At 29.1% G+C, this 21,696-nt stretch overlaps 1 protein-coding gene and 1 pseudogene across 1 annotated transcript; both read right to left on the reverse strand.

Annotated features, from left to right (window-relative positions):
• Positions 1-1,655: 1,655 nt before the first annotated feature.
• Positions 1,656-3,492, reverse strand: LOC111278556 (peroxiredoxin-2B-like). Its single transcript, XM_022865158.2, has 3 exons — positions 3,261-3,492; positions 2,912-2,991; positions 1,656-1,909 (listed from the first exon to the last, which is right to left on the reverse strand). Exons 1-3 carry the CDS (start codon positions 3,413-3,415, stop codon positions 1,656-1,658), a joined length of 489 nt encoding a protein of 162 aa, XP_022720893.1. The 5' UTR covers positions 3,416-3,492.
• A 6-nt stretch (positions 3,493-3,498) lies between these two features.
• LOC111278420 (protein NRT1/ PTR FAMILY 1.2-like) overlaps positions 3,499-21,696 on the reverse strand; it is a 32,080-nt pseudogene continuing 13,882 nt past the window's right edge.

The raw sequence follows: 21,696 nt of genomic DNA on the forward strand, positions 1-21,696 counted from the left end.
AGTGGCCCATTCAAGATAATTCCAACATAACAATAATTAATCAACTCATTTGAGGTCACTTATACCAAAACAACTAAGTTAAACAAGTAATAACTCGAGTAATTAATTCTGGCAGTCTACGCTACTTTCACTAAAACGATCATAACTCAAGATATCCAATTCAGAATTAAAATCTTTTTAATGCATTAGAAACTAGACTTGACAAGCTTTCTAACCATATATGGCCCATCTCATGATTCTTTGTGGATTAATTATAACAATTTTTGTAATCCACGTCATATGCTGTTACCAGATAGCCTGCATACCTTCTCATAAAAATTACGTATTTATTCATAGGTAACTCCAAATTCAATTTCGCTTATTTCATTGGAAAGTAGACTCGATAAGCTTTCCAAACATATATGGATTAATCTGTAAATCCTTGTATAAAAATTTAGAAAAATTTCGTAATTCCTCTTTACTGCTGTTACTAGGCAGCCTGCACATCCTTAGGTAAAAAAATTAGATAACTCTTCATAGAGAACTTGAATTCAACTCCCGTTTGTTTCATTAGAAAGTAGATTCAACATGCTTTCCAACCATATATAATAATCATAGTAGTATTTAATCCTTTAATATAGAATATAACCTTAATTCATCACTACAAATACAAGATTCATATCATAATTTATACGAAATAAAGATTTTCCTTTCTATTCCCATCAAATTTCTGTTTCAGCAATAAATTCACATTACCAACTTTCTCAATACTTAATTTGACTATAATTAAAGTCTAAATCATCTGCCCAAAGAGGGATAATGAAAACCTTAAAATTTTAAGGTTTCTCAATTATAAATTACACCTTAAGACTTAACCATCAATACTCTAAGATTAAAAGAGATTATTTACTCACCTCTAATGACAGTTTCTCCTTGTAGATTTGTTCTTTTCCTTCACTTGGAATCCTTCAATTAATCTTTTTTGTATAAGAAACATATGAGAAATAAGTTTTTGTTTTTCTTTCGATTAATCGTCGACTGAAAACTAAAAAGTTAACTCTATTAATAAAAAAATTGGGTTATTTATCAATAAGTCATTTGCATTTTTCATTCTTTATTCAAAAGTCCCCTATTTATAAAAATACTTAAAAAAATCCTTTTTTTTTTTTTTCGGGTATTACACTATATATATATATATTTACAGATTTACAGTTTGTACTAGTTTTCCGTATTTCACATTAGTTTTTAACCTTTTCTTTTATTTTTTGGTATTCAAAGTCAGAAAAAGCATCAAGGTGATATGCAAAAGTTAAGAGGGCGCCTGGGCTTCATGTCTCCTTTAGATGAAGACAGGGAACCTTAAAATCTTTGTCTGCAATTTTGGTTTCACAACTTCAATTTTTAAAGGAAACAAGACAGGACATATAATCTCTCTGTCTACATTTATATACAAGTCAAAACCAGCATTTTTGGTTTCGCAATCCTTCTCTTAACGACTCATACTCTCAGACCTTAAAATCGACTCCTATACTAGTGAAGAAACAACTCATTTGTTCATGATAGTATACATTGAAAACATTATTACAAGACCAAAGTTATCAACTAAGTCATATCCTAACACACTTTTGCGGTACAAAGAACAGAAAGTAGATAGGTTGTGCGGCAGCTTAAGCAAATCAGAGAGCCTGGAGCATGTCTTCAGCGCTGGAAACTTTGAACTGTCCACCAGATTCCACATTAGCAACTTTCACTTTTAGATCATCAATCAGGACAGCAAACCTCTGCGAGCGAATCCCAAATCCTCTGTCAGAGACGTCGAGCACAAGACCAAGAGTTTTGATGTAAGCGGCTGAGCTATCAGAGAAAAACTTGACATGCTTGTTTTCAGGATATGACTTTGCCCATGCCTTCATCACATATGGGTCATTAACTGCAAACAGCCCAAAATTTGCCATAATGAATTTTAATTTATTAAAGCATAATTTTAGTAAAGCTATGATATATTGGTTGGGAGAAGAAAAAAAAGTTAATATTTAAATATACCCTCAAGTTTTAGTAAAAATGAAATAAAGTTTTTAACTTTTATTGTGTGTAGATAAGATTAAATTTTTTTTATTTTTTAATAATTATAAACTTTTTAAATTAATTACAATTTTCCAATTAAAACAAAAACAAAGTTGCTTTTAGAACTTATCTTATAAAATGTCTAATTAGAATAATGAAAGACTAATTATGACTTGTTATGTATTTCTCAATGGTGCTGGATAACAAATGTTAATCCTTCGTTATTTCAATTGGACTTTTTTCATTAATTCAAAAATTTATGGATATAATTACAGACAAATAAAAAAAAATTATAGCATGCATAAAAAAGTAAAATTTATAGTTTTATTTACACATAATAAAATGTCAGAGACAATTTAATTTTTCACTATAAAGTTCGAGGTGTATTTGAAAATTAAGCCAAAAAGCTTGTTAAAGTTATGGTTGGTAACGGGTCGGGTCGAAACAAGTTTTTGCTCGTATTGAATTCGATCCAATTTTATAATTATAAAACTTGAATCAGAATTTAACTCGAAATTTTTTTTATACTCAAACTCGATTCTATCTGATTTTATATAAATCGTACCCGATTTGAAATTAATAAATTATTATTTTTTTAAATATAAATATATAAATATATATTAAAAATTAAAAAATAATAAAATTTTTTTTATATAATATCGGATTGAGTCGAATTTTACTTAAAAACTTGAACCCAACCCGATTCGCAATCCAATTAAAAAAAAAATGATCTTAAAGAGTTGAATCGAGACATGTCAATTACGGGCTGGCTGCCAACCCTAGTTAAAGTTCAACCCCAACTTCAACTTCCAAAAATCTTTTGCTTCATGAGAACTAAAGAAATGGAAGTTAGAAGGTGAATTAATACCACTGATCAAGAAAATCTCACTAATGCCTTTCGACTTCAGCTCCTCTGCTTTTTCAATGAAACCTGGAACATGCTTCAAGCTGCCAATCATATTGAAAATTGACAAATAAGAGCAAATAAGTTAGATTCTAATGCTTCGTTTGGATGAACGGTAATCAGGATTTAGCGTCAAAAAGACTCTTCTAATGGAGTGATAATCTCTTTCATCATTCATCCAAATAAAACATAAGTCAACGGATTCAAGCGATCGTTTTATAGTTCATCATGTAAAAATGAAAAAAATGGATTAGGAGTAACATTTTAAAGCTAATTGCAAGCTTGTTGGAATTTAAAAATAAAAATGGTTTACCTGCATGTGGGAGTAAAAGCACCGGGAACTCCAAAGAGAATGACCTGTTTACCGGCAGCAAGGGAGTGTACGGACACGTTTAGAATCTGATCAGCCTCATCAACATAAGAGAAAGTGCCATCGGGAATCGTGTCACCGACCGCTATACAGGCCATTTATTTTGTTGTTATCAATGGTGGGGAAGTGAGGAGTTTGCATGTTTAACGTAATATCGGTATATATGTAGTGGAGGATGTGTGTCGAAAGGAAGGAATCAAAGAAGGTGCGTACCGATGAGCAAAGGACAAAGGAATGTGGACTAAATGCATGCATGCTGGCGTTTGGCTTGAAAGAAAGTGGGGGACGGTTTGTCTATCATGATTTTCTTGTTCTGATTAAGGAGCGAAAGGTCAAAGAAGAAGTAAAGAAATGATAAATGCTATCTGCAAGAGCAAATTCATCATCAATGGTGCCCTTTCGGGTTTGTCGTGGCAGTAACAAACAACCTTGGACGTGAATAATTGAGGGTTCAAGATTCCATCTTGTTTTGCAAACAAAAAGAATAACAAAAACGAGGCATCTCTCAATAAGTTCTATACTGTTAAATAATTGGAATTATAGATTTGTTTATTGTAATTCCAGTACCTTTCTTTTTCAGATGATTCAAGGAGTTCAATAATGGCAATTATGTCTGTTTCAGTGCGCAATATTTTGAGTCCATAAGCCCAGACACAAACAAAGTAATAAAATAGATTGATGAAACTCGGCATCGTTAGAACCCAATAGTAATTGTCAATGAGACCTTTGTTTATATTACTTGAAACCCAACTCTCTTTTCTGCTACTTGAGGTAATAATATCAATAATGCTCACAACTACACTAGCTACCAAATTAGCCAGAGCCTACAGCCAATCCTATTCCAAAGAGAGCAGCAGCAATGGTTGACATACTCTTTGGGTAACTCGGAATAAAAGAACCCTGTCTGCCCTATTGCAGTGAATGCCTCAGCTAAGTCAGTCAAGCAAAATTGTGGCACAAGTCACATAGCAGACATGTCCAAAACTACACTAGGATGTATAGTTGTTTAGAAACCCATCCCTAATTGCTTTTCTTCATCTGGCATTGCCGACAATCACTGAAACTACCATAGCCATGCAGGTAAGAAATATTCCAATTCGCATCCTTTATTTGACACCAATCCTTACCAGTTTACCCTTAATCTTCGATGCCATGGGACTTTATTGAACATTCCATAAGAGCCTGTAGGAATCTGAAACTTTTTTTGTATCTGTCCATAGTGCTAGCCTGGAGCCCAGGGAATGAATTTTGGTTTAAATTTATTGACATGATGATCCCAGTAGACTACAATGGTAAGGCCTTAATAAGTGCTTTGAGCTCTTCTACTTGCTCTACTGTGCAAGGACTCGAGGGATTCGAGGCTGAGCCGTCCAGCACTATCACTATGTCTTGTTCAGGGTTTTTAATGATGCGAGCTTTGTTCAAAAATCAAAGAGCACAACGTAATTAAAATAGGTTAATCAAAATATTCAAGCACAATACCTAATTAGTGAGGGATAGTGCTATTGTGGTTTGGTACCTTAACTTGTCAGTTCGTGCAACAATCTTTGAATCCCTTTTGTGATGGTAACTTGCACTTGAGTTTGGAAGGGGAAATGTCAGATTCCAGTTTTTTATAAGCAACAACAATTACTTGTACAAAGCCAGTAAGCAAGCTCTTGCTTGCTTCCTGCTCGAGATAGAGGGGAGAAGCAAGGAAAAATCACAAGGGCAGAGAGCAACATTAGGGTCACTGGAACTGCAAAGTCCATCTCCATCCAAGACCGTCTTGAATATAGAAAACACCCGTTAATGCAAATAGAACAGATATAACTGCTGAAGCATAATACCAACCAAAGAAGCTCTCTAGGATCCTGTCGTTCTTTAGATTGACTCTTCTGTCCAATTGATTAGCTCCAAATGCCAAGGAGCATGGTTTAACATCACCAGCTCCAGTGGAAATGTGAACAAATGAGGAGATTAATAGTCACTGGAGCTGCTGTTGGAGATCTGCAGCTGAGTCAAACGATTGCAGGGGGTAGACTTTGACTGTGCAATCATAGCTATGAACCATAGAAGTATCATCCCCTGTAGCATTCAAGGTCCAGATCATTCTCATGACTAAGCATATTACAGTGCATCTAGTGCAAGGCATTGGTTGAAGTAGTTATAATGTACCATGAAAATGTTGAAAACTAGGAAAAGTCACAATAATGTATTGGAGAAGCAGAATAAGCATGAATATATGTATCTGTTTGTGGACTTTCTTAAGCTAAATCTGGCCATTATTTCCTACTTAATTAGTTTCATAACGGTTTTGGGAGTATTGCTAGATGAATTTGAAAATAAAAAAGAGTCTGTTACCAATATTTATTGACTAGGTGTGATTCATCACTTATTAAAACTTATCATTTTAATAAAATTTTAAAATTAATTAAAATTTATTAAAAAGATAATATTTGGGGTTTACGAAAATAATTTGGGTTCAGAAGTTGATTACGCGTGAGAAATGATTAGCATTTTCATAGTGTTCATTTAAAATGGTACCAATTAATTACGTGTTATATTTTAATATTGAATAAAATAGTTTTAATTTTGGTATTTAAAATTTAATTTTTTAAAATTTCTTTAAAAACATATTTTTATTTTTACTATGCTTGAAAAATAAATAGGAACCTTACATATTGAAAAATTCTTAAAAACATTTCAATACTTTGATAATATTAAAATGAACCATCTCGCCTAAGAAATATTTAAGAATTATTACTTTAAATTTTTCAATATTCTATCATCGGTGGTTTCTATTTATTTCCAATATTTATATTTAAAAAAACATAAAATATAATATCTATAATTTTAAAACAAATAGTATTTTTTTTAAAACTAATTTTTATGCCATTTATATAAAAAAAAAAAGAGAAATCTTTATCGAAAATTAATTTAAATGCTCTAATACATTGATGGTATTTTAGATAGATTTTTTTATCTAAAGATTCTTAAATAATTACTACTCGAATTTCTTTAGAAGCTCAATCTCGAAGATTTTTTGTTTGTTTTTTTTTTACAAAAATTATTAAAAGTCATGTAATAGTATAATTATCTACAAATATATTTATTTCTTTAAAAATACACTATTATTTATTAAAAAAATTGTTCAAATTAAAGAATGAAAATTTTTCATATTGAAAAGAGATTTATAAATATTCCAATACTTTAACAATTTTTAAAAGATTTTTCTCACTTAAGAAATTTTTGAGAATCACTACTCGAATTTTTCAGAGTCCTATTATCGAAAATTCTATTACTTTCAAGATTATGTAATGCAAACAATAAAATAGAATATGCACATGAAAAATATATAACACTTATTTTCTTTATATTATACTTTTCGTTACTCGTTTTAATTGTATTTTAATCTTTTTTAATTATTTCACAATTACCACTAAGAATTTTTTGAAAGGAACAAAGTAAACAAAATCTTTTATTAAAAATTTTTCTAGATATCTCGATACTTTGGTGGTATTTTAGAAGAATTTTTTCACCTAAGGATCTCTTAGGAATCTCTACTCGAACTTCCTTAAAATCCTATTATTAGATATTTTGTTTAATTTTTTTCCTCCTTGTTTAATTTCATTCTAATTCTAATTTTTTTAATTATTATTATTTTTAATGAACTAAATTTTTTGAAAGGCAAAATTAATTAATCACAATATTCATGTATTATTATGTTAATTTCATTACTAAAAGAGTAATTATATATTATTTTATCAACATCTAACACAATTTTAGAAAACCAAATGAATGAAAATCTTTTGTATTAAATATTTTTTTAAATACTCTATTACTTTAGTAGTATTTTTTAGAAAAATATTTTTATCTAGAGATTTTAAAGAATCACTACTCGGATTTCTTTAAAATCTCTCGTCATTGAAAATTTTCATTCAATTTAGTATTATTAAATATTTATTTATATATATATATTTTATTTTATATAAAAATATAAATTCAACAAAACCGTTATAAAAACAAAATGAACAACATGTTGCTTCCATAACATAATTATAATGCAAATTATTATGCTAACCAAACATAACAACAAAGATAATCCACATTCAAATAAAAGAAGAAACGCATAAAAAAAAATCTTCATCTTGTAAGCAAGGATTAAAATGACGAAATAAATATACAATTTCAAAACCCCACCATCAATCTTCTGACAAGTATATCAACTTTGTTGACTTTCTCATTATGTAAATGCCATTTTGATATAAATTCACATCATAAAGCTACCTATAGACTTTTACAAGCCTAGCAGAACAAAGAAGATTCATACAAAAAGGTGCAAAAATCAGACCAAGACAAGAAAAACAAGCTAAGACATGCCTAAACAAAAGGTTGGATAGTTACCAAGCAAGCAAAAATTTTTTTTTTTTATTCTTTTATTCTTTAGGTTTTGACTTTAAATCCTCTAAAGCCTGCCTCTATTTTACCTATTTAGCAACCATATAGGTTCTTAAAGATGACCAGCAAGAATTATACTAACATGACCATTCACATGAAAAACTGAATCAATGCAATGTCCATCAGAAAAAAGAAAGAAATTATATGGGAACAACTGATAAAGGATGAAACGGTAAGGGTGATTTTTATGAAGGAATGGAAAACCTAGAAAATTGAATCCCATGCCATTTTCCCAAACAATGAAGAGGTTTGAATGGCAGTATCTTTTTGCAAGCAAAAGAAAGTGAAAAGAAAAGCTATATACCCCCGGTTCGTAAGGCCAACTATGAAGGCTCTTTTTTCGCTTATAACAGTAGTATAACTCCCACCTTTCACATGATTTTCACGGTGGGGCGTTGGAATTATAAGTTGATTTAAAACATTTTCATGAACAACCACCATGCAAAAGAGATAAGCATGAAAAGTTTTGAACTTTCCTTCCCATACCCTATGAACAAACTCTGTGAATAAAGCACATGTAGGAAAATGAAAGAAAATAAAAACTGAACTTGCATTCAAGGTTAGTTTTGGAGCTTTGGATCTCTTACAACATCATTTTTTTTTTTTTTAAGAACAAAGCCTAAAAGTTCAAAACCTAGTGCCAACGAACCTTTTTTTTGGTTTTTTGACAATATGCCTCCAAAATGACCCATGGCTTTTTACATTTCATAAAAGAAAGCAAGAAAGGTATAGTTTTCTTTAGAAAGGTTAGGTGTGAAGATTCAAAATCCATGATTTTTCACGTTTTGTAAAAAAAAGCAAAGAAAGTGCCTAAGAACAGTAGGGTTTTTAGCATTTCATAGAAGGAAGAAAAAAAAGATTTTAAAGTCCAGGAACCATTCTCTTTTAGCACTAATAGATGCAAATTACACATGAAAGGAAGTACACTAGATTTTGAGTCAAAAAACCTTTTTTTTTTTTGCATTCTCTAATACAAACTAAACATAAAAGGAAGAAAATGAAATAGGTTTTTCTTTTTATTTATCATTTTTTGTAATAAAAACATTAAAAGAAAGTAAGATGCTTTTGTGGAAGTTTAGGCTTAAAAAAGAAAAGAAAACAGCTTACTTTTATTGTTTACGGTTGGCATTGTGGTCACATATGGGTAAGATCGGATAGGAAAATGGCAACTTAAATTTTTTTAATAAATTTGCATGAGAAATATATAACTTTATACAAGGGAACCTAAAAGTGATTTCATTTTTTTTTTTAATAAAAAGGAAAGTTTGGCATATAAGAATATTCAAGGTAAACAAAAATACTACCTTTTTCACTTATGGTTCTTCCTTAGTCTTTCTTTTCATTCCGTTGATAGTTCCCCGATTCTTTTCTCTTTGCTCTTCTTTTTATTTGGTTACACAAATATTCTCCCTTTAGGTTTCTTTTTCTTTTTTTTTCTTCAAACAGAAGGCCCTCCTCTCAAACTCTCCCTAGTCAACTCCTTTTATACCCTTTACTTCTTGCTACCTAAATTTTTCCTTTTGTCTTTTTCTTTCTACTCCACTAATGGCCACTGACCCTCTATTTTGTCTCTTATAGGTTGTTAGTGCTCTGGTCTTCAGCTTGTTCCATGCCAAAATTTTTTACTTTATTTTTTCATGCAAGGCTAAAATGGTATTTTCGGTTGATCCTTTTTTTGTTACACTTTTTGGTTTTGCCATTTTAACCTTCCATAGCCCTTATATGATCTATTCTCCTCTTTTTTATCCAAGACAAAGTCCCATATAAAAATCCCATGCATAAAGCCTTTTAAACAAATCCAAATGGGCTTCTTACTTTGGTTTGGTTTTGGGTCATTTTTTAATGACCAAATTGAGCTTGTCTTTTTTTGGTAGTTGGGCCTATTTGGAGCTTCCAAGTGGGCCCTTTAGAATGGGTTACTCATGGATCATGATTAGGCTATGAATTAAACTCGTCATTGGGCCCTTCTTTTTTTTATTGATTTCGAGCCTCATTCTTTGGTTTCGGGCCAAAAATCGATCACTTTAAACCACCAATTTTGGTCTCCGTTTCAGTGTTTCATAAAACGGGTATGGTTTTACGATGTGTTAGCTTTATAGGTGAAAAAGAAAGAGGATGAATTGGATCTCTCCAAATTCTTTTCAAACAATGATTTTAAAGTAATTAAATGGAAAATTAAAAATAATATCTAAATATGATGCAAATAACAATAAATTGATAATCTTAAACCAAATGTAAGGTAAAGAGATAGAGATAGAGAAATTAAATACAAAGATTTATAAAGGTTCGGTTCTTCTCTACAATGCACCTATATCCTCTCTTTTTGGTTGTCCACACCAAGGCTTTAATCCACTAATTTTGAATTGAAATTACAACCCTATCTTTTTCTTTTCAAGGCTTAAGATAGAAACTTTATACTTTCTACCTTCTAGGCTAAGTAACAACCTCTCAATCCATAAATTCAAGAAGATATCTCATCTCTTAATTATAAAATCACTTAACAAAAATGTAAACTTAAAACACCTCTCAAAGGCTAAGTGTTTACCTAATGAAGTACAAAAAAAATTGATGAATGAATCAACAACAATGATTTGGATACAACAAATACTAAAATGTAGACTTTAAAGCTCTAAAACACTTGATTTATTTGAGAGAATGAATATATGGCTTGTTTGATCTTGCTCTCTTCATTCATCAACCTTCTTAGTGTGTTGGAGTGGCCAATAAATAGAAAAATTAAAGAGCTAGCCATTGGGGATGCTTGGGAGAATAAAATAATCGTTGAAAGCATGAGAAACTAGGCGTTGGAGTTGTTCCAAGGCATACCCGATTGATCCTTTCCATGAAGGGGTCAATTGGTTCATTTTTGCTGCCTATTTCACGCTTGCAAACCAAAACCTGATCAATCCCTTCCATGAGGGGATCGATTGGTTCACTTTTGGAAGCTAATTCACTCATTGCAAGCATTACCCGATCGATTTCTTCTTTGAAGGGATCGATTGGTTCAAGGGGGTGATCAATCCCTTACATAAGGTGATCAATCCTTTCTTCAACCAAGAGTACAAATCTGTATTCTGTAAGAAAAATCAATCAATCCCTTCCTTGAGGGCATCGATCCTATCAAAGCTAGATGGTTGTCTTCTGTTTTGAACTATATTCACTAATTTGGTCATATCTTGAGTTATACAAATCCAAGTTACAAACCGTTTGAAGATTTAGAAACTAGACTTAAAGAGCTTTCAATTTATATAAAATTCACATAATTCATTATGTACGAATTATATAAAATTTCAAAACTACCACTTGTGTAGTTTTTAGATAACTATAAAGTGTCTAGTAAAAATTCAAAATCTTTTCTTAGAAAATTAGGATTTGGATTATGTTTAATCCATTAGAAAGTAGACTTAAAGAGCTTTCCAACCATATAAAATTCAAATATTAAAGCTTTGTGAATTAATACAAAAAAATAAAACAAGTTCAATGTTGGAAAACTTTGTTCTTGTAAAACAACTTTCTTAAGTTAATTTATTTCTCAAAACCAATATTATCAAAATTATATTAAGTCCAAAATGAATAACTTCACTTTAAAAACAACAATTGGACTTTATGAAAACAAGAAATGTTTGTTTACACTATGAAAAACATATTATTTATTTAGTACCAAAATAGAAAACTTAAGAATATGTACTAAATAAATTTTTTTAAAAATCTTGATTAAGGTTATTTAGCTTACTGTTTTGTCATTTCAAAATAAGGATCAATTCAAGGCTAACATCTCCCATTTTTTTATATGAAAAAACTTAAAGATAAATTTGCTTAATAAAAAACTTCCTTTGAAACATTTAAGATTTTGAAAAGCATTTTGAAAAACTCTATCTTAAACAATGCAAGGCAAAACTTCCCCTCAATTTATGCATTCTAATCCACACAACTCAATAAATATATGTTAGTCAAATATATGAAATAAGAATAATAAAACGTTTGCATATTAAGCACAAGCAAATTTGTCCATATGATATTTTTCTCCCTTTTTGTTATAGCAAAAAGGCACGAGCATATTAATGAGCAAATAAACACAAAGAGGCATCATTAACAAATATATTCATGAAATATTTTTCTCTTTTTTTTTGGTTTAAGCTTTTTATACCAAATGTTTAAGCTCTTATATTAATTGCTATAAGCATATAAGAAAAAATATCTCTAAACTCTTTCTCATTTTTTTTCATTTTAAAAGAAAGAGAGATTAATTCAAGGCTTGAGACAAAATGCTTGACAAAATGCTTGATACCAATAATATCAAGAGTATTTTGAATGTATGTAACCAAGTGTAATATGCACAATGAAGTTCACATACATGTATTAAAGCACAAAAGCATAAATGTATCCAATTTTAGCATTTTAGCATAAGTCATCAAATTTACTACATGAAATTTATGAGCAAAGGATAATGAATGATATGCAACCTACTTATAAATCATGTTAGTGTAAGATGTGCTTAGAACCTAAAACATCAGTAACAATTAAGCATAAATTCAAGCACATGCATACCAGCTCATACCAATTGTTATGGATACCAATTGTTAAAGATATGTTATCATAAAGTATACCAATTGTTATCACACAATAAATCAAGCAAAATTGTATTCTAAAATTTTTTCTCCTTTTCAAAATGAGGATTAATCAATTTAAGGCACACACAATTTTGCAGAAAGGTATAAGCTATATCAAGGATAAGCACATAAATAAGCATAAATGAAAGTTAAAAAAATCTTTGGTAATTTTAATACCAATTGTTAGCAATTTTATTCAACAATTTTCATAAAGCACACATACTTCAAGCATATGAAAGATTTATTCAAAACAAGCATAAAGGATAATAGTAATCTTTCATAAGCTATCCTATCCAAACAAGAACCAAAAGCTCAATGTATATAATAAATCATAAGTACTAATGAGCAATGAAGTTCAATCATCATGTCCTAACAAAGATTATATAAGCATGATTTTTTAAATATGATGAGCACATATGCTATAACAAAGAAATAATGAAAGCATAATTATTTAATTATAATCCAAATTATTTCAATGCATAGCAAAGTACTTAACTCAAACATATGCAAGTATTCAATCATATATTTCAATCAAAATCGTACAAGTATATGCAAAGTGCATAAGCAATATACCTAATTAAAAAAATGCAAGAATTTAGACACAATTTGGTACATGCTATCTCAATAAACTCAATCAATGAACATGTATATAAAATTTCATTGGAAGTTCATAATCCATGAGTCAAGACAATTGAAATATCAAAAAATCAATATATTCAACTCATATACATGTCCAAAGATTCAAACAAATATTCATGCAATAAAAACTATTAATCAAAGCAATCAAGAGCTTGGTATGAATATTAATCAATCTAAGCATTTAACAAAGTTAAGACAAATTTCATGAAGTAGCTTGGTGATTAATTTGTGTAAAGTGTTCACAAATTCAAACTCAATATCTCATTTTTGCACATATAAAAGCAAGCATTTATCAAATCATGCATTAAACATTATAAATTATAGGCATATAACATAGATTCAATACAATTATCTCAATCCTTATCAAGCCATGTTATTGTGCTTATTGTAGTTAAGTGCAGGTTTGAATCCTCCATTTTGCATCATTTGAGCTAAGTCTTTGATGTACTTAGGCTTGATTGATGAAGATAACTTACTTTGCTTGTTTCACTTAAAATCTAAAAAATGTTAGTTCATTTATACTCATTTCAAGTTCTCCTAGCATAAACTTAAAAAAATTCCTTTACAAAGGATTTTCATTAAAAGCATCAAGAAAATCAATTGATAAATATTATATCAATTGTTAGAAAATATTTCCATATTTTAAATCATTATAGGCAAAAAAAAAATTTATTTATTGAGCACAAGTTGTCAATTACAAGGGAGATATATACTTAAGCTAGAGGTCATATATCAATTTAAACATTAAATAGCACAACAATGGCACTAAAGTAAAAGTTCTCATGTAATGTGTAAAAATCAAACATTTTAGATCATTCATGAGCACAAAATAGACTTATTCAATATTCATGTATATTCAATAAATCACCAAAGAATATGTCAAAATAAATTTTAGGACATATAAAAACTAAAAACTCAATAAAGACATATTTATCATCAAAAACATATTTAAGAAAATTTTAGTACAAAAGCATAAATAGGTCTACACAAATTATAGGCCATAATCAATAATGACTTAAGCTAAAAATAAGCATCATAAGAAATTTATATACTTAAGTCATATTGTAATAATGTCAAGTCAAGAAAAATTACATTTATCATATATACACACACACTTGATAAGAACAATAGATGAACCAGTAACACATATCATTACAAGCAAGCAGTTCATCATATTTAAAATCACAAATCAAGTGATATATCAATTGGGCACAAGATCTAAAATATTTCACAAAATTAATAAAACATTTAGCCAAAAAAAAAGCATATTTCACAAAAATATTTGACAAATTAAAAAAAAAAAGATAATACTTTCAAATCACAAGTATTAAAATCAAGTTGAACTAATCATCATATGAGTACATACCTTGACAAAAAACATAAACGAACAAAGAATCAATATATATATCACTTAAGTACAAGATGTTCATCAATTCACAAATCAAGAGTTATAACAATTTAGAATATAACAATCAAGTTTAAAAAATATTTCACACTATCCAAGCATTGAGAACAAATTTAGTAATTTTAATCAACATGACCATATAAGCATGTTCAATAATTACAAATCAATATGCATAAAAATCACAAAAAATCATTTTCATCATGCTAAAATCATTCAAACAAGTATATTTATGCAAAATACCATAAGATAAATCATTCAAAGCTTATTATGTCTAGTATTTTGATTTTTGCACTTTAAATCTCATTTTTGCTTGAAAAGTACCTTAATAAATCTCAAGCTCATTTTTAACCAACTTGAACCATTCCAACAAATTTCAAATGACAAAACAAAGTTGTTTAAGTGATCATTTGGCATTAGAAATAAGAAAATAAAAAAGTCAACTCCTAATCCTATATTTTTTTGAAAAAGGCTATTAAGATGGGCAAATATGTTTAAACAAACATTTAAGCTCTTCAAACTATTTAGAAAAGTTTTTATATCACACTTTGAAAAAGGTCAAATGGTTTTTATGGCCATGAATGTTTAAAAATAATATTTAATATTTTAAGCTCCAAAATCCTTTGAAACTTGCATGTAATACTATGAAAAATTAAAACTAATGCAAGTTATTCAAAATTTCTTTGTTTGAGCAAGTTTAAAGCATTGAATTCAAGATATTTAAATTTATTTTACAATTAAAAACTTGTTAAAACAAATTTCATATTTTAAGGCTTGACTCTAGCAAAAATCATTTTCAAAACAAAATATAAAGTTCAAAATCATTAAGCTTTGAGTGCCCCCTCTAAGTTTGTGCATAAATATAAAAATAATCTAGCACATAAATAATCACACCAAGTATCAATAAAAAATTCATCAACAAAATTATGCTCAAGCAATTTAACACCACAAACAATTTCAACAAGCATCTCAAACATATTTAAGAGTAAAATAAATTTATATTCAATTCAAGCTCACATTTTCTCAAGATTATGCAATATATGTCTTGTAATCAATGTAAATCAAATTTTGCATAATCAATCAAGCATTCAAATTTCATCAATAATAGGTAACCAAATTAAAATTCTCTTCAAATAAAAGTTTAAAGGTTACTCATATCCATTGTGTGTCTAGAGTATTCAATCTTTAATCTCACATTGTAGCTCTTTGCTCTAGCACACCTACGAGAGACAATCTCATTTGATTTTTGGTATCTAAATTGCTTTGGATCCTTGAGAGTTAGTTACCAAGTCTCTTGTTCTTTTAGGAACCCATACTTGCCTAATTCTAAATAAAACTTTTCTCTTTATGGGACAAGTATATATAGTATGACCATGAAAATTACAAAAATTACAAAAATTACATTTAATGATTTTAGTACTTAATGAGCTCTTTTAAAGCTTTTGTTTTTCATTCATCAATTCATTAAATTTCTTTTTCAAATCAAAATTTTCTTTTTTAAAAAAGTCATTTATACTTTAAGAGGTTTTTAAATCTATTTTCAACTTTTTATTTTGTTTTTCCAAATCATTCTTTGTATTCATTAAAAAATTATTTTCAACTTTTAATTTTGAAATCATTTTCTTATGTTTTAAATGCATATTTTTAAACTCAATTACTAAACATTGTAAGCATCTTGTAACTCATCAAAAGTATAAAAGTTTGAATCACAAGAGTTAGAGGTTACATTTGGTTCCTCAATAGCCATAAAACATGATGCATGTTGGTTGAAAATTTATCTTTCATGTAGCTCATCGAACTTTCTCCATATATCATTTGTGGTTGAGCATTTTGAGACGAAGTTGAAGTTGTAATATCTAAAGCTCCATAGAGAATGCACTTGGCCTTTGCATAATCTATTATTTGCTTCATATATTTTGCATCTTTGGAAAAAGTTGAAAACCCTTTTTTCATCACATTCCATGCTCTAAAATCTTGAACCACAATGAACATCTTTATCCTTATTTTTCCTTTACAAAATTCATATTTATCGAACATGAGAGCTTTAAGGACTTCCTCACCATCTTGGAACCTAAATTGAGCCATAGGATCTTTACTTAAGGTGATTAAACCTACAAAAAAAGATCAAAGCTCTGATACTAATTATTAGCTTTATAGGTGAGATAGTGATCCAAGAGGGGGTGAATTGGATCTTTCCAAAATTTTTTCAAGTAATGATTTCAAAGTAATTGAATGAAAAATTAAAAACAATATTAAAATATGATGCAAATAATAATAAATTGATAATCTTAAACCAAATGCAAGGTAAAGAGATAGGGACAAAGAAATCAAACACAAAGATTTATAGAAGTTAGATCTTTTTCCATAAAGCACCTACGTCATCTCTTTTTGGTTGTCCACACTAAGGCTTTAACTCACTAATCTTGAATTGAAATTACAACCCTATCTTTTTCTCTCTAAGGCTTAAGATAGAAACCTTACATTCTCTACCTTTTAGGCTAAGTAGCAATATCTCAATCTACAAATTCAAGAGGATACCTCACGTCTTAATTATAAAATCACTTAATAAAAATGTAAACTTAAAACACCTTTAAAGGCTAAGTGTTTGTCTAGTGAAGTATAAAAAAATTTGATGAATGAATCAATAATAATGATATGGATACAACAACTACAAAAATATAGACTTTAAAGCTCTAAAACTCTTGATTTCTTTGAGAGAATGAATATATGGCTTGTTTGATCTTGTTATCTTGATTCATCAACCTTCTGGGTGTGTTAAAGTGGCCAATATATAGAGAAATTGAAGAGCTAGCCCTTGGGCATGCTTTGAAGAAGAAAATAGCCATTAAAAGCATGAAAAACTGGCCATTGAAGTTGTTCCAAGGCATACCCGATCGATCTTTCCCATAATGGGATCAATTGGTTCACTTTTGCTACCTATTTCATGCTTGAAAAACAAGACCTAATCGATCCCTTTCATGAGGGATTTATTGGTTCACTTTTAGAAGCCAATTTATGCCATGCAAGCATTACTTGATCGATCTTTTCATTGAAGGGATTGATTGATTCAAGGGGGTGATCGATCCCTTCTTCAACCAGGAGCAAAAACCTGTAATTTGTAAGAAAAATCAATCGATCCATTCCCTGAGGGGATTGATCCTGTTAAAGATAAATGGTTGTCTCCTGTTTTGCACTCTACTTACTAATTTGATTATATTTTGAGTTATACAAATTCAAATCACAAACCATTTAAAGATTTAAAAACTAGACTTAAGGTGCTTTCTCTCTATATAAAAATCATCACCTAATTTAATGTGTATGAATTATAGTGAATTTTTAAATCTACCCTTTGTGTAATTTTTAGACAACTATAAAGTGTCTCCAAAGTGTCTAGTAAAAATTTAAAATTTTTCTTAGAAAATTTGGATTTTGATTTTGTTTAATCCACTAAAAAGTAGACTCAAAGAACTTTCCAACCATTTAAAATTCAAATATTAAAAGCTTTGTGAATTAATACAAAAAAATAAAATGAGTTCAATGTTGGAAAACTTTGTTCTTGTAAAACAACTTTTTAAGTTAATTTATTTCTCAAAACCAATATTATCAAAATTTTAGTAAGTCTAAAATGAATAAGTTCACTTTAAAAATAATAATTGGACTTTCATTTAAGCTCAAATAGATAATGTTTAAAGATAGATTTGGTTTGAGAAATATGAAAATAAAGAAAGGTTTATTTACACTATGAAAAATATATTATATATTTAGTACCAAAATATAAAACTTAAGAACATGTACTAAATAAATCTTTTTCAAAATCTTGATCAAGGTTATTTAGCTTAATGTTTTGTCATTTCAAAATAAAGATCAATTCAAAGCTAACATGATGTTAGTAGTTATGGACAAAATTAACTATCCACAATTGCCCCTATTTGCATATTTTTTAGGATAAAAAATAATGCAAAGACATAGATAATAATTTTGTTCAGATGATACTTTTAAAAGTTTTTTTTTTAATCTTGTTTGAAAATGGCTCCCTCTAAACAGAGGCTTTGAAACTTAAAAAAAAAAATCTTGTTTGAAAATGGTTCATCTCAAGCAGAGGCTTTAAAACTTTAAAATCTTATTTGAAAATGGTTCCTCTTAAACAGAAGCTTTGAAACATAAAATTTTTTTTTAAAAAATAGCTCCCCCTAAACAGAGCTTTGAAACTTAAAATTTTGTTTGAAAATAGCTCCCCCTAAACAGAGGCTTTAAAACTTTAAAATCTTGTTTGAAAAAAATTTGGTTTAGATATGCTTTATGATGTTATGGCTTGAGGGTTTCATGAGTTGTGCTTGTTTGGAAATCATTTCTCATACTTCATTTTTTTCTTGAATGATTCATCCTTAAAAATCCCAAAGTTCAAATTTTTCTAAAGAATATATTAAATGTAATTCATGAACATAACAAATGCAATACAAGCGATACGAGTATTATTAGAAACTAATGTGACGCATCCAAATTGTGGTAACAAGGTTCTTTAAGGCAATCTTTTCTAATTTTTCATTTTTTTCAAAACAACCAATCTCAATCTTGATCTACGTATTCTAAGAGTTGCTTTGTTATGAACTACGATGATCATTTGCTGATATCATTATTTGACACTGCGTCTTATAAGTTTTTACTTTGATTTGATGAGTTTGAAAATGGATGCCTTTCCAAATCTCTCTCATTTTTCTTAATCTTTATTTTAACTTTGTTATCCTTGATTTTCGTAAAATAATGTAAGACCTTTTTACAAATATTATCAATCATTTGTCATAACTAGTGTGATGAATTAGCATTTTCTCTATTTGTGAGAATGAAAATTATCAGAAAGCAAGGCAAATTAGAAAAAGATGATTATTTATCATAGGAAGGTATAAAGACATGTCCAATGAGAAACTTGAACACTAGTATAAAATTTAAATAAGTGAATTGTATTTAGATAGTGAATATTCTGACAATCATGAACAATATTCCAAAATTTTTCTTCTTAAAAATCTATTCCATCGATACACTCAATCCTTTAGAGTTTGTTGTATTGGATATTGTCCCATTGTACTTGGAAATTTGTATTCCTTTGAATTTAAGTCGTCTTTTCAGGTTTTTAACTTAGATCTTTCCTTTTGACTCAAACTGCCTTTTTTGGATTTTCAATTATGAGTCCTCTTTCATTTGTGATTCATCTTTTCTTTTTTTTTTATATTTTTCTTCTTTGTTATTTTTGTTTTATTTTGTTTTTATTTTATTTATTTTATTTTTTTTGTCTCTCTTTTTTTTTGTCTCATTCTCAAGCAAAGTATTTTTTTACAGCATCTAAGCTTATCAGGTTTGGCAAGTCATCATCATTCATCTCTGCTAAGATCAATACTCCATCAAAAAAAGTTTTTTTGACTAGATATGGACCCTTTCAATTTAACATCCATTTTCATCGATTATCATGATGATTTGGAAGAATTTTCTTTAAAACCAATTCTCTCTCATGGAAACACCTAAATCGAACTTTCTTGTCATATGCTCGCATAATTCTTTTTTGTCATAACTGACCATGGTAAAACGCTATAAGTCTATTCTCTTCAATTAGGTTCACTTGTTCTAACGATTTTAGACCTATTCCATTTCTTCTAAATCTACTTCCATCAAGACCCTTAAAGAAGGAATCTTCATTTTGATTGGCAGCACAGTTTTTATCCCATATCTGAGCAAAAAAAAAGTGGTTTCAATATATGTGCACATTGATATCCTATAAGCATACAATGCAAAAGGTAACTTTTTATGCCAATCTTTATAGGTATTAGTCATTTTTTCTATTATCCTCTTGATATTTTTATTCGCAACTTCTACTGCTCTATTCATCTTTAGGTGATATGGAGCTAAATTATTGTGTTTCACTTTAAACTAAGCATAAAATTTTTGCTAACATCTTATTATTCAAATTACAAGCATTATTAGAGATGATCTCTTTTGAAAGGTCGTATCGATATATTATGTCTCTTTTTATAAACTTGCATACCACCGCCCTTATCACATTAGCATAAAAAGCTACTTCAACCCATTTTATGAAGTAGTCAATCACTACAAAGATGAATCGATGTCTATTTGAAGTTTTTAGAGTGATGAGTCCAATTACATCCATCCCTTACATGAAGAACGGCCATGAAAGTACAAGCACATGTAAAAGGTTAGAAGAGCATGAATTTTATCTATATAAATCTAGCATTTATGATATTTTTTAGCATAATTGATGCAATCACTCTTTATTGTCAACCAATAATAACTTGTCTTTATGATTTGTTTAGCTATCATATAGCCATTTGTATATGCTCTATAAGTTCCTTCATACATTTCTTGTAGTATCTTTTTAGCTTTAACAACATTCATACATCTTAATAACATTTGATCCCAACTTTTCTTATACATAATTTTTCATCAAGAAAAAATCCCATAGCCAATCTTCTAATAATTTGTTTGTCATTTTTTGACACATGTTTTAGGTATTGTTAGTGCTTGACATACTGCATGATGTCATAGTACCAAGGCAAGCCTTTAATCTCTTCTTTAATAGTTGAACAACATGTTAATGATCCTTGTACATTCAATCGGATGGGTTGGATTTTCATTTTATCACACACTTTAAACATTGGAACCAATGTAGCCAAAGCATCAACCATTTGATTATCTTCCTGAAGTACATGATAGAATTGGACCTTATCAAATTATTTGATCAAATCTATCATATACTTTTGGTATCATACTAACTTTGAATCTCTTATTTTTTTATTCACCATGTAGTTGATAGATTACCAAGGCTGAGTTTTCATATGCGTCTAACACTCTAATTTTCTTTTCAATTGCCATTTACAGGCCCATTATGCATGCTTCATATTTTGCCACATTGTTGGTGAATTAAAATTCAACCTTGTAGTGTTTGGATAATAATTTCCATCATAAGATATCAAAACTGCTCCAATCACATGCCCCAAAGCATTTGACGCTTCATCAAAGAACATTTTTCATGACTTTTCAATTGGTTCCCCTTTCTTTATTTGAGAAATGATCATCAAATCTTCATCAAGAAAGTTCAATTTCATAGGTTCATAATCATCAGTTGCACGCTCTATAAAGAATTCAGCTATCACACTTTCTTTGATTGTCTTTATGCCACATATATAATATCATAATTAGAGAGCATGACTTGCTATTTCGTTAACCTTCTCGACAATAATGGTTTTTCAAAGATATATTTAAGAGGATCCAATCTTGCTAT

The sequence above is a fragment of the Durio zibethinus genome, chromosome 8 (assembly GCF_047325235.1).
Source record: "Durio zibethinus cultivar Kanyao isolate XHJ-2024 chromosome 8, ASM4732523v1, whole genome shotgun sequence".
NCBI classification, from domain to species: Eukaryota; Viridiplantae; Streptophyta; class Magnoliopsida; order Malvales; family Malvaceae; genus Durio; species Durio zibethinus.